This window comes from Lipophrys pholis, assembly GCF_963383615.2.
Source record: "Lipophrys pholis genome assembly, chromosome: 15".
NCBI lineage: Eukaryota > Metazoa > Chordata > Actinopteri > Blenniiformes > Blenniidae > Lipophrys > Lipophrys pholis.
The window spans coordinates 19,630,811-19,645,175 of NC_137642.1; the positions used below are offsets into that span (position 1 = coordinate 19,630,811).

Sequence of the window (14,365 nt, forward strand, 5' to 3'; positions counted from 1 at the left end):
GGGCTCCCATCCTTGTGCCTCTCTGCCATTGGACAAGCCGGGCAGACTGGAGCGACCCATTCAGCGCTGCTATGGGGGAGAGGGACGGACAGTAGGAAACTCATATTTAGACACCAAAGGAGCTCCGAAAAAGTCTTTCTAAGTGACTAATTTCAGATATGGGACAAAAGACGGCATCGCCGTGCGGGGATGAGGACTCATCACGTTGAGCGAGAGAGAAAAAAAGAATTCACGTCACATAGAATAAACAGTCAGCTTAAACAACTTGAAATAAAACTTTTATTTTCGCTGTCTAGACATTTTCCATCATTTTTAATTGCTGTGCTTTTCTGTGTTAGCTCTGTATGCATTAAGGCAAATATATATTATAGATTTTGCGATAGAAAAAAATATTAGAAAAGGCAAAGCTTTGAAAAATGAAAACAAATGGACAATAAAGCAAAAGATATATTAAATGTAATCTAAACTGCAACTTGAGTCTTGTACAATAGCCCCCAATAATGAAATGTCAGATTTTAAAGTGACGCCCTGTATGAACTAATTAGTAATTAAGTTTTATTGAAGCTACGTACCTCACAACCGCGTTGAAAATGTGAACTATTTCTAAGAGGAGAGGCGCACGTAAGATGCCTGAGTCCCGAAATTCAAGTTTGACTGTCCCGGACCGAGAATAAAGTGACTTTGTCAAGCAGATGAAAGGTGAAGCTGCAGTTGTAGGTGAACATTGTGTTTATCCCCGTGTTATTGTTGAGCTCTGAGTGCGTCCGCCGCGGCTGAGGCTGCCAGGGCGCGCAGGGTCCTCCCACCCCCCCTCCTCTCCGCGCGACTTGCTGCAGCCCGGTGCGTTGTGTAAGACGCGACCTGTTATGGCCACCACTACTTCCGGGTTTCAGCAGTCTGGTCCAGATCCTCCGCTCCTCCTCAGCTGAACACACATATCCATTGTACACAAACGGGCAGGCGGCTCACGCATACACACGCACTCACACACTTACAGACACATATATATATATACACATACACACACACACACGCACAGCATCGATCGTGGCTCCTTTAAGAAAGACTAAGCCAGAATTATCACCCCACCTCCTCTTGATCTCCTCTAGACGCTTTTGCATAAGAAAATCAAGCCGGGAGCCGAGAGTGATCAAAGAAAACGAGAGGAGAAGCTGCTTCATTTTTTAACTGTGATTGCGACCATTAACATTTAGCTGGTGCCGATTCCGTGGAGACGCGCGTCGGACCATCATTCATCCGGTACTTTTGACAAGCCCTCGCGTTTTGACTGACAGGCGGAGTGTCAAAAAAGCCATGAGAGTCGCCAGTTTTGTTTGAAGGGCTATTTTATTTTCTCCCTGGTTTTGGAGAAGGAGAGCCCGGTGCAGCTGCCCGGAGGATAGCCGAGGACCTATTTGCCGTGTCTGGGCTAAACTTGCGCAGAGAAGCGGGAGCTGGCTTCACCGTTCCGTGGAAAAAGGCATACGGGATTTTGGCTGAAACATCTTCTCATTTATTTGGATTTCCTTTCTTTATTTTGTCTCCACCCTGGCCTCAGAGGGGATTTACCTCAACTGAAAGGACGACCAGGGAGTGAGGAGGGTTATGGCGCAACGGGTACGTAGGGCAATTCCCCCCTAAAAAAAGTTTCTCTTGAGTCAACTGCGCTTGAATGCGATGCAGCGCTGTAACGTGGCTTAATGACACACATACCCGCACAGACGCACACTCGCGGGGAAAGTTTCTGTCGTTTTCTTGACTCACGGAGACACGATTTCATGTTTTGCGTCTTTTGGCACGCTCTTACGCACGGCCGCACTCGTTTGGTCCACAAACCTGGGCCACTGAGGGACATTAGAAGCGTGATCCTATCTCACATCGGCTATGTTTTTTAGATTAGTTGTGACAGGCCAGTTACTGAAGGCAAAATGGGGGAGGGAATGGAGGCAAAACAAAATCTCCACATTTCTCTCCTGAATGCTCTGCGAGGATTCCATATGGACTTTCGAACCAAACTTTAAAAAAAAAAAAAATAATTATAATAATAATAATAATCCAGTCACACTCATTTTTCACGTGTATTGTTTCAGCTGCACAACACAAACTGCGCTAAACGTGCACAATTTGCATAATGCCAATGAAGCAGGTTTTGTGATTAGGTGATGACACACGCTTTGATTCACACACACTTGCAGGACTGCTCCTGGAAGGCTGCTGGACGGTCGCACGGGCAGTAACCAGTGTATAAGCAGAGATATGAGGGGATACTGAGCACATTTAGCTGCTTGGTGTTTTGGCACTGGAGCTGCACCACGCTGGGGTTTGCACCTCTTTGCCTTCAGGGTCGAAACGCTCAGGTTCAAGTGATAATGCATTTTACTCTCTCTCCCCAACACTTCTTTATCACGTCGAGAAAAGCACCATCAATAATTCACACACATTTTAGACGTAAAAATTAAGACCTTTTGCAGGCGCTTTGGCAAACCTCAGTCGACATTTATTTGTTGGCATAATGTTATTGCGCCTTTATTAACTCCGAAGCAACCCCACAAAGACGAAACTGCGTTGTTCAGCTCGATACTGACACGTGTAAAAGTTTGGATGAATAACTCCGGTTTTACGTTGTATGGAAAACACAACACGCGTCTGCTTGTGTTTGTTGCATGCACTAATCATAGTGTGCTTGATGGGTAATAACATGCTGCACAATTATGAGCCCTTAAAATGAGAAAGCACTGCAATTAACAAGTTTAAGATATTTGCTGTCGTTCGCTGTGAAAACACGACTCAGTATATGTTGTTAAAATCCGGCGACTCCCTCGTTAATGGCAGTAATAATAACTTAGTCATGCCGATGCAGTTTTACTTTTAAACTCCCAGTAATTTGGAACATATTGAATAATTCATGGGTATTTTTTCCTGGGTTACAAAGGTCAGTGTGAATAAGTTAAGAGCAAAACCAGCTTTCATGATAATTATTTCCCTCTTTCTTTTTGTAAACAGTGCCATCTTTACTAAAGTCGCGTCGCCCTCAAAAGTTTTTCTTGAAAAGCACTATGAAATTCGCCACAGAGCTGAATTTATTTCTCTTGTTTTCCATCGGTTGTAGATTATGAGAGCCTGTCGTTTAAAGGCAAGGGATGCGATTAGTGATCTTAAAACTACTTTTAACTGAGGAAAATGTCTCAAAAAAATTCTCAAATTAATATTTGCTAAAAGCAAGTCTGAATTTGCATACGTGCTCCTTTCAGAGAAAGAAAAATAGAAGCAAATGTGTGAAATCGTCGTCTCTCACTTACAGTATATAGTATTTTTTATATCTTGTGGTTTTGCTGCAAAGTTTTAGTCAAGTGTTTTTTCCCCCCACCTTTTTCTTCTGGTAATAATAACTGTGTACCCGCGTGTTTGTTGTGTGCAGTACGAAGACTTGCCCCATTACGGGATGGACGGTGTGGGCATCCCGACCAGCATGTACCCAGACCCGCACGGCGCCCGGTCCATGCAGGCGGTGCACCTCAACCACGGCCCCCAGCTGCACTCTCACCAGTACCCGCACACCGCCCACACCAACACCATGCCTCCCAGCATGGGCTCCTCTGTTAACGACGCTCTCAAGAGAGATAAAGACGCTATATACGGGTAGGTGCGCGCCCGCGGGTCCGGGGAGGGAGCTCACCCTCCGGCGGGCGAGCCGTGCGTCCAGGCCCGCAGGGTGGGAGGGAAAGCCGGGGCGGGGAAGTGGAAGCATGGGTGCAAAATGTGGACACAACTGTCCGGGACATCCCGGGGAATGTTTCAGAAAGACACTGGAGCCCAAACTTCTGCACAGGCTGTTAGGAAAGCGATTGTTGCACGTTATGAATATATTTTTCAATCTCTGTAATCTTTTACGCAATTTGGAAGTTTACGTGTTTGAAGAAGGGTGTTTGTCTGGTCCTTAAATAATTTAACAATTACCATCGATTTTTTTATTTTAAGTTTTCTTTTGTTGTTGTTCTTTTACGGATGCTCAGCATTTCACCCCAAAATATATTTTGACTTTGAGGAAAAAATATGCGCCAATCAACCGACTTCATCTTTAATTTCTTTTTTAACTTACCCTGTTCAGTTTGTTGTTGAGGTTTTTTTTTGTTTTTTGTTTTACAAAACTTGGTGCCTTCCCTGATTTAACCATTTAAATCAATGTACTACTTCAACCCCCCCCCCCCCCCCCCCTAAAAAAAAATAAAAATTATTATTTATTAATTTGAAAGAATTAATTAAAAATTCTTTGTTTTCAAGGTGGCTGGACACGCCAGTAACCGTTTCACCTTTTCTTTCCACTGACAAAACATTCAGATGCGCAAGGCTGCGCGCATTAGTTGGATCATAGATACGCAAAGGACTTTAACAACAAATTATAGACAAACGTGTCCGCATTAAACCGGCGACATCTCCAGAGCTTTTTGGCAAACACACACACACACACACACACTCACTCTTACTCTCTTTCTCTCTCTCTTCTCTCTCTCTCTCTCTCTTACACACACACACACACACACACACACACACACGTCTGTGTTCCAAACGGAGACCTGTGCACCAAATTGTTTGACAGACTCTAAAGCTTTTATGCTATTAGGCGCGCCTAGATTTAATCACAGAAGTCTGCGCGCTGTTTGCAGCCTTTCTCCGAGCCTCTGCATAATATAATAGCATGGCGGCAGCAGCAGCAGCAGCAACAGTCCCCATGGGCGAGTTGTTGGAGAGTAGCATGGCTGGCTAAATCTAGCCTGGAGTAGTCTTGACCCCGGCGCTGTTCTCTCTGGTGACATTTGCTATTGTGTGTGTGTTCCCAGGCACCCCCTGTTCCCCTTGCTTGCACTGATTTTTGAGAAATGTGAATTAGCGACTTGCACCCCCAGAGAGCCCGGGGTGGCGGGAGGAGACGTCTGTTCATCGGAATCCTTCAATGAAGACATAGCAGTGTTTGCAAAACAGGTCAGGAAAGTTTGACTTTTGTCATCTCGAGCGCCGAACCCGCATGTTTAAGATGGGGATTTTGGTTACATTTACTCTGAAAATTAAAATAAAGTGTGTACAAAAATGGATTGTATTTGTTCTGCATAAAATAAGGATCAAATATATTATTTAAAACTTAATTTTACGTTTGTTTGTTTGTTTGTTGTTGTTTTTTTAGATTCGGGCAGAAAAGCCTTTATTTTCATCGAATCCAGAGTTGGATAATCTGGTAAGCTGAGTGCTCTAATTTTAACTTTTACATTTGAAGACACTTTCCCACCTGCTGTTTGCATGTTCGTGTGTGTGTGTGTGTGTGTGTGTGTGTGTGTGTGTGTGTGTGTGTGTGTGTGTGTGTGTGTGTGTGTGTGTGTGTGTGTGTGTGTGTGTGTGTGTGTGTGTGTGTGTGTGTGTGTGTGTGTGTGTCGGAGAGTCACGTGGTTCTGGAACTCTAAAGCAGGACTGCAGAGGATGTCCCTCTGTTTTTTTGGGAAGGGGGGGCTTTTTGATATCACAATGGCTCCCCCTGCTTGAATCCGTACATGAAGGGCCGCAGTCAGACAGCTGCCACACACCTTTGAGCTCTGAAAGTTCTCCTCTTCATTCTTTTCAATCGGTACAGTTTGATACTTGAAATGTAAAGCCAGAGCGACGGTTGGTGTCTAATAGATCTCTGACTCTGAGGCTTATTGCAGCCTCAGCCTGTGTTGTATGCCTGCTCTCCATATTGCAATAACCCACAGGTTTAATATCAGTTCCACATAAAATCCATTCATATGAATATTTTCCTCGTCCGCAGTTACTTGTATTGAGAAAAACGCGCCTGTTTAATATCAAGAGATGTGAACAGCTCATTTTTTACTGTTATTTTAATTTTTCAGATGATTCAAGCCATTCAAGTTTTACGGTTTCATCTTCTGGAGCTGGAGAAGGTAATATTCTCTTGCCATTTCTGTCCAGTGTGCCACTTCAGACCTATGGGCCGTATTTGCATAAATGTATTTTTGCTCGTCGGTTATAATTAGCGTCAAAATCAATCATGGGGCCATTTCTCTTCCGCGTTTAATCACGACGCAAGCTGTTACAACTGGAACGGATATCTCTGTGCCCAAATCTCCCCCATGTTTTAATGAAGTTTAATGCTGGCAGAAATTGCATGCAAGGTGAAACATATAGGCGAACTTTGCGGGTTTCAGAAATGATTCTTTGTGGAGGGCAAAAGGCCCCAGGCTGCCATCTGTGGATAGACGGAGTAGTGGGTGTAAAACTCTGATTTGTTTCCCTATCAGATGGACTGCAGTAGCCTGTGCAGTTAACTTTAACCTAACAGTATTAAACATGATCAGAGCTGTTAAAAGTTTTAACTTTTCAAAGTTGCACGCGCTGCTTCTCCCCCTCCAGCCCACGCCGTGCTGTCTGTGCGCAGGTTGGAGCGGTCTTTGCGCAGCAGCTAAATAAAGTTTAAAATCACCACTTAATTCGCATCCTTTGCAGTGTGACGGGTCTGCTTCCCGTGCATGCAGCACGGCCCACACTGGCAGTGATAATGTAATAAATAGATAGAATTAAACAGTTTACCTTAAATGTCAGTCAAGCGGGTCACCCTCCTCTAATGGCCACTACCCGGGGCACCGATGATGAATTTAACACGGGTGTTGAGTGCGATGTAGCCTCTGAGCCCTCTTGTCACTGTCAATTTTCGGCGATATCTCTATTTTGAGAGGAGAAAAATAAAAGTTGCAGTGCGGACGGAGCGCGTTGGCACTGCGGCGCCACTTGGATTGAAGACTCGGGCCGACCCAGCGAGATTAATTTTACTTTTAAGAAAAAATAAATAAATAGTGAAACACTAAGAAAAAATATTTTCAAAAGTTTTGCTAGAAAAACAAATATATTTGGTGATTGATTTTGGCCACTTCTTGTAAAGTATCCAAAAACAACAACGTGTTTTCACTGATAAATTGCTTCTAATTTTTGGACTCCTCTCCCAAAATAATTTCACGTGCACTGCTGTGATCTTGGGCTTTTCCAAACTATAATCTGTGTTTCGGGGCCACTTTTTGCGCGTCAAAGGACGACGCTGTGGTTGCACGTGGCACAGTTGTGTGGTGTGACGTCTCTTTCTGGGGGTGAGTGTGTGACGTTTTCTCTCTCTCTCTCTCTCTCTCTCTCTCTCTCTCTCTCTCTCTCTCTCTCTCTCTCTCTCTCTCTCTCTCTCTCTTTTCGTCTGTAGGTACACGAGCTGTGTGATAATTTCTGTCACCGGTACATCAGCTGCTTGAAAGGAAAGATGCCCATCGACCTGGTCATAGACGACCGAGAGGGCGGGTCCAAATCAGACAGCGAGGAAATCACGAGATCGGTGGCCCTAGATCAGGTACACCCCCCCCCCCCCCCCTCTCCCCCCTCCCCCCTCTCCCCTCCCTCCCCTACTCTTTGCGTGCGCGCGTGTGTGTGTGTGTGTGTGTGTGTGTGTGTGTGTGTGTGTGTGTGTGTGTGTGTGTGTGTGTGTGTGTGTGTGTGTGTGTGTGTGTGTGTGTGTGTGTGTGCGTGTGTGTGTTCTTTCTCCCGGTTGGCTATTCAGCTATTCTGGGTCAATACTCCGCTGCGCTGTTATTTGCATATGATTAAGGCCGTTTTACATTCCCTCCATCGGAATGGAAAAAAAAAAAAGAAAAATCAGAATAATGTTGCTATTATTGGCCCATTAAGACTTGAACCCGGAACCGACCTGGGAAGATTAGCTCGAAAAAGCATCGCCATAAACTTGACCTGTTCCGTGTCGATTTTAATTTAGAAGCCCCCCCCCCCCCCCCCTCCTTCCATTTGTCCTCCCCTCTTTCTCTTTTCGGAGCCTAAACCAGTCTTCCTCAGCTCCTCTCTGTCTCTTTCTGTGTGTCTGTCTCTGCTGTGCAGGCCAGGACAGAGCAGCAGCAATGGGCTGCTGTGGTTTAGATGCCTGGGTTTCTCCACTGTAGAGTTCACGGTTCATTACGCGTCTTGTCAGTATTTTTCCTTAGACATGAGTGCACATTGCTTATCGAGACCCCTCCTCTCCCCCTCTCCTTTTATTTTGCTCAGAGCGCACAGATTGGGCACCAATAAGAAGGTTGATTTTTTTTCCCCAAACGTTATAGAAGCGGCGGGTATTAAAGGTAGATTAGGAAGCGTTTCCTTTTGTGCAGATATCAGAGATAACCGCAGCCTTCATTATGTGCTCCACTGACTGCTGGCACTCCGGGGACATTGTAGTGTGCGCACAGGCATGACCCTAATGGCCCATACACTGCCGTTAAATAATGATAACAGCAACCGATGATTAGAATTATGCAAATCCGCATTTTCGACCATTAATAGCTGGAGTCATTTGTGCGGGAAACAAGCTTGCAGGCTATGAGACCACGTTTCCAATAAGTTAAACTATCTGAGAGTTTTGAGAAATGGCTCATGCTGTAACTTATCGCGAGCAGGGGGGGGGGGGGAGAGAGAGAGAGAGAGAGAGAGAAAAATCAAGTGCCCAAATTAAGGGGATTAGTTGGATAGTCCAACATAAAAAGTAATGAAGCGATTAGGCTAAATAATTTAAATCCTCGGACTTCCATATGGTTGAGTGCCTGGTCTGTGTAGAGACAGAGACAGCCACCGGCTTTTATGTCCTGGGCTGAATGGAGGGACTGGGAAGACCCCCACCCGGCTGCACAGGCTCTCCTCCATCCCTGGCCCTTATGTCTGATTATGGAAATGAGAAAGATCACCCGGAAGATAATACTTCATTTAATCCAGGAACAGAATTAAATAACACTGACGCCACTTGTGCATTTAAGTGTCTCTTTGAGCAGCCTGTTGTACTCTCCCGGGGATTCAGATGTCATTTTTTCTCTTTTTTATAGATAGGTCAGGACATGAACGGAGCCTTATAGTATATAGGTATGGAAATAGAGTGTGTTAAAACCCTTGGGTTTCGAGGTATATGAAGAAAATTATGTTGTGCTTGGGGCACTGATGCAGATCTTTAATTGACTGTAAGATGAAGACATGGCCTATTTTAATATAATGATGGTCCCTACATATATCCAATTAAGGACAAAACTGTATAAGCTTATGTTTACGCTGACAGAGTAATATAAATGACCTAGAGGCACAGTTTGTATTGAAACACGGGGAAAAGTTTTTGACAGATGTGTAATATTGAAGAATGGGCTGATGTTCCAGTAGGATAACATAGACACTGTCCACAGCAGCAGGCTTTGTGTAAATGGGCATATCCAAACTGGCAGTGGGCGCCCGCTTCTCACTGCTGAATACTTATATTGTCAATCTAATGGCACTGCATTTCATGACTTACTTGAGTGTGAATATATATATATATATATATTTATTTTATTTTTTTTTTTTGGGAATTTTTGTGGGCTATTTTTGTGTGACATCTTATCTGCGGTTGTTAGGCAGTGACATCCTTAACAAATTTGCATTGTGTGTGCATTATCTCTTTCCATATGTATTTTTAATATATGCCCTCGGGCATAAAGTTGAAGTGGACTGGAAAAAAAATGCTGAGAATTTGCACAAAAGAACAATGTTAACAAGATGGAGAAACCAGGCTCATTTATTCATAAACCAATTTATTCCAGTGAGGCGACTGTAGCAGGGGGAAAAAAATGTCAAGAGGAAAAAAAAAAATACTTTGAATTTATTAAACTCAACAATCCAACGACGCTGACTTTCTTGGTGCATTATGCACCCTTGCGTCATAAGAGTAATTTTCTGAATATTCTTTACATGTCTTTACATTGTTTTTTTGTTTTTTTTTTAGTAGTCCTCTGTGTGAAGGGACTGTGAGCGCCCCTTTCAAAAGAAAGCAGAGCATAGCTGAGAGGTGAAAAAGTCAAAGAGGCTCTGCACTGGCTTGTGAATGCAGCCCAGCCAGTTTGGGCTTACCCTCCTATGTTTGTGTGTGTCTTTGTGTGTGTGTGTGTGTGTGTGTGTGTGTGTGTGTGTGTGTGTGTGTGTGTGTGTGTGTGTGTGTGTGTGTGTGTGTGTGTGTGTGTGTGTGTGTGTGTGTGTGTTCAGACTGGCCTGATAAATGCAGCACCCCCCTCAGGTGCTATGTGAGTGGAGTGACTGGTTAGCACCAGTTGGACTTTCTTAACTCTTTCCATGCCGGTCCCTGGAGAGTTTCGCCACAATGTTTGCTTTTACATTTAATTTCCTCATTTGAGCTGCATGTGTGTAGTCACTTCATTTGATTGGGTCTTCAGATGATTTCTTTTAAAGTCAAATTTTACTATCGTTGATGCTTTTTCCGTGGCTCCGGTGTGAAGAGCCGTGCATGCACAGAAACTATGGTTCTGTGTGTAGCAGTCCTTGTTGTGAAAATATGACTACAGTCCTTCTGCTGATTGCATCCATGTTTGCTTTGCACACATTTTCACCTCGGTCGAAGGAAGCAGGGAGGTATTTCCACACCGCCGTACGTCATTTGCACAGTTGCCTTTAATTGCACAGAGAGCACGAGGAGGGGCACAGCAATTTGCTAATGAACTCTGAGGGCCCAGACTCTCCGCTGTAGAGCAGAACACTACTAATAGTGCTGAGGACTCACTCCTAGTCTCAAGAGCTCCTCTACTTGATTGAGCCATGCAGGCTGAAGTGGAGCTGGAAATAATTGAAATTTCCCCTAAAAAAAAAATTCAGCGCCTGACTTTTGGTGGAGTCTTAAATGATTATGAATGCTCAGCAGCTGATCTGTTGGGTTAATTTAGTGGAGAGGTATTGTTGCATTACTGATGTTCTGTCATGTTGCCATTTCCAGGGAGTAATACTCCCATTGAAATCATATAAATAAAGAATGAGAAACTGTCTACAATCTCACAGAGCATCTATACATTTGGAATTGGTTGCTGTTTTTCTTAGATCCTGCTCAGTCTTTCCTAAACAAACCCTTCCTGTATGAGCTTAGTGTTGTGGTCACTGTGTAAGAATTTGTCCGTGATAGCACTATCGTGGTATCTTTTCCCAACAATTGGCACTGTTATGGCATACAAGTGCGGGTTTCCAGGTCAGTGAGACCCAGCAGTGTTGGTTTAGGTAACTCTGGCGGTCAAAGAGTGACCCCTGCCCCCCCTCCTACTCCTAGCTCAATGGAAACCATGACTGTCGGGGTCAGCCACTATTTTCCTAATCAGTACACCGCTATCGCTAATCTATCCGCTTCTCGTTGAAGTATGGATCGAGTTTCACCCGACTTAGCAGGCGCGCACACTCGCTCGGTTTTTTTCATTCCCTCTGTGTCCTACAGTGGCACGCTGCTGTTCCTAATACAAACTTTTGGATCATTGTAGTGATTGTTGGTAATAGCGCCTTTTGTTGCTGAATAGAGGAGAGGTTTGACCCCCCACTCGCCTCCTCCCCTCCTTCACTCCCCCTCCTCCCTCCGCTCCCCTGAACTCCCCTTTATTCCGTCGGGGAGTGAATGCAGGGCGGCTGTTGAGGATTCAACAAGTGATACAAAGAGGTGACCACGTGACTTGTGTGTTTCTTAGCCTCTTTATTATTTTGTTGGAATAGCAAGTAGGAGTGATTATGATTAAGCAATTCAAGGCCAGAGTGACTTCAAAGAGCAGAAATGGTTGGAACTTTTTACACGGCTACAAATATTCAGACATCCACAGTGCACTTGTTTTCTTTTTTGTTCTCAACTCCGGATTTTATGCGGTTAATTTATTAGCTGGTTTTAAATCGAGGCATATTACTTGGATAAAGTGCTCAGTGGAGCCACGCAGTGTCACAGATACTCTGTTTTGATTGCCACAAGATCCCAATTGCAAATAAAGTTCTTGGCTTGTGTCTCCTGTTACTTATGATGGGTGACCATGTCTGTCCCTGAGGCCTGCTGTGGTTTCTTTGGCTAAGTAAACAATAACCTGGCTTAACACATGTGTACTTAGCTAATGGAAAGTTCCTCTCCCCCTTAACCCCCTGCAAGCCTCTGACAATGGCCACCGTCACAAACAGCCCGTCTCCAAGGAATCCGCCGAGAACATCCCAGCGCAGCGGCCGGGAGTCGAGCTAGGCTAGGCTAACTACGAAACCACAGCAAAACATGTCGTTAAGAAATCATGACAGCCTTCTCATCCACAGCTGAAGAGGAAAGAAAAAGAGCTCTGCTTTGTTTGGGGTTAGATAGCACAGAGGGAAGAGCACTCGAGTTAATGTTGTTGTTTGGATTCCAACTCAAAAAGGGTAAACAAGAAGCTTCTCGCGAGCGCCACAGTCGAGGGGGCCGCGGAGAAAGAAAATCAGTTTGTCGGTTTCCGCGAGTGTCATCTAAATGGACTTTGAAAGCTCTGGTAATTATCTGAAACATGTAATTATCTTTAGTTGTCTCTGTGAGGTTAGCACACTAGTTTAAAAAAGCCGATTGAAGAGTACCTGACGGCTATTCAATGTAGCATACTTTACTTACTCAAGAGACCAAATCCAGTTTTCTCCCTCACCCCCTTCAGCAATTATAAGGTTATTTCTTCTTCCTTTGTCTATTGTGAAGAGTTAGGGAGAAAGGGGAGTGCGGAACTGAATGGGAGGGAGTGAGGGGTCTTTTGCTCTCTTTCTTTCTCCCTCTTTTTCCACCATGCATACCATTATCAGCCCCCTCTTTTCATTTTGGGAGCACTAATATTGCAGTGAGGGGAGGAGCCGGGTGGAGTGAGCGAGAGAAAGCAGAGGTAGTCGGCCAAGCACTTGCTTGGCCGGTTATCAGAGAGGCAGATCCTGCTTTATCTGGTCACAGTGGAAAGCAAAGTAAACAAGAGTTTACAATAGCTGGCCTTTCAGACCCTTTCACTTACATCTTTCCTACCGGCGTTGGGTTGAGTGGGAGTATGTGTCCGGAGTTATTGCAGGCCATCTTGCCGCTGCAGCACATGGCATTCTGGGCCGGATTTGAGTCGAGGAAGCGGTGCTGTTGCAAAGGTCAAAAATGGTGTTAAAGAAAACAACCACAGAGAACAGATGCACCAAAGAATTCTGGGGGATGGAGTAGTCTGACTGTCATCTTTGATTCAGATGTACCACCACTGAAGACTGCATGTGTATGCGTGTGTGTGTGTGTTGTGTGTGTGTGTGTGTGTGTGTGTGTGTGTGTGTGTGTGGGGGGGGGGGGGGGGGGGGGGGGGGGGGTCGGATATTTATGTCTGTGCAGTTAAGTATGCACATATGATTATTTCCACACGCTCACTGGCACAGGCTGAAAAATAAATATCCATATCATCACAAAAGGTATTTGAGAGTGAAGAAAGGTGGGGGGTAGCGGGGGTGAGGGGTGGTGGGGGGGGAAAGCACAACAACCTTAACCATTTTCTTTATTATTGCAAATGAATTGGCAAAGCAACATTTCTTGCATGAGCGCTTGTATGATATGGGGCCTGGCACAGCGAGAAAGGGAAGCCCCTCTCGCATCTTAGACGCGGCACAATGAGAATGCATTGGATTGGAATGCCTCACCGATCATAGCGGAATCAGAATTTCCAGCAAGGAAAATCTTTTCATGGCGAATTAGGGTGGTGTAGGGAAGAAAAAAATGGTAATAAAAAAAAAGAAAAAGGAGGGGGGGGAAAAAGGTACGTATGGCTTAAAAACAGGGTTCCCTTGGCTTGGCGTGGCAGATTTAAGAACTTTAGCTAAAGCTAGGCCGAATAGAATGTGGAAAATTGAATTTACTGAACAATTAAGCATTGAAATAATCTACATCCTGCAGTGAGAGAGAGCAAGAGGAGGGAGAGAGAGAGAACTGGGTGGCTCATTAGAGCGACAGAATAAATCAAGTGTATAGCTGTGTATGTGTGTGCAGGGGGACAGATCACTCTCTGTATCTTCAAGCTTTCTGTTTACGCATCCGCTCCTGCCGTGGATTTTGCATACAGTATGTCATATTTTAAAAGTGCACCTTTGTGTGCCGCCGTCGTGTTAGCACAAGGTGTGTGCGTTTCTTAATCGATAGTACGGCGCGTCTGTGATGTGTTTGCAAAAGGTTGATATAAAGTGTTTGTGTGCATGGGTGTGTGTGTCCCCACAAGCGAAGACCAAATAAGTATATTTGTGCATGGGTGTGTGCCCACGTACTGCTCAACCTGGGTGTACTGGTATGTATGTGTGTGTTGTGTGATCTCAGCCGTGTGTGGATTAATTGCGTGTTAGATCAGTGCCGGGCCTGTTCCATCCAAGGGCGACCTGCGATTATAAATAAACTCCGCGTCCCCGCGGAGATGCCACCAGGCCCTGTCTCAGCCCCGCCCTGTTTCCCATGGGGCCTCAGTGGCCACCTCCCAGCAGGCAATGCACTCTTTTGTTCAATTACAGCTAATGCAGT

At 44.9% G+C, this 14,365-nt stretch overlaps 1 protein-coding gene across 2 annotated transcripts in view; it reads left to right on the forward strand.

Moving 5' to 3' along the window:
- Positions 1 to 878: 878 nt before the first annotated feature.
- meis1b (Meis homeobox 1 b) overlaps positions 879 to 14,365 on the forward strand; it is an 83,995-nt gene continuing 70,508 nt past the window's right edge. Inside the window, exons 1-6 of one of the 2 annotated variants that reach the window (XM_080481340.1) lie at positions 879 to 1,617; positions 3,419 to 3,639; positions 4,839 to 4,980; positions 5,180 to 5,230; positions 5,880 to 5,930; positions 7,232 to 7,375. In XM_080481340.1, the coding sequence (XP_080337466.1) occupies positions 1,606 to 1,617; positions 3,419 to 3,639; positions 4,839 to 4,980; positions 5,180 to 5,230; positions 5,880 to 5,930; positions 7,232 to 7,375 (621 nt within the window). In that variant the 5' untranslated portion in view covers positions 879 to 1,605. The remainder of the gene's footprint in view (positions 1,618 to 3,418; positions 3,640 to 4,838; positions 4,981 to 5,179; positions 5,231 to 5,879; positions 5,931 to 7,231; positions 7,376 to 14,365) is intronic. The other variant, XM_080481341.1, reaches the window with a different exon arrangement.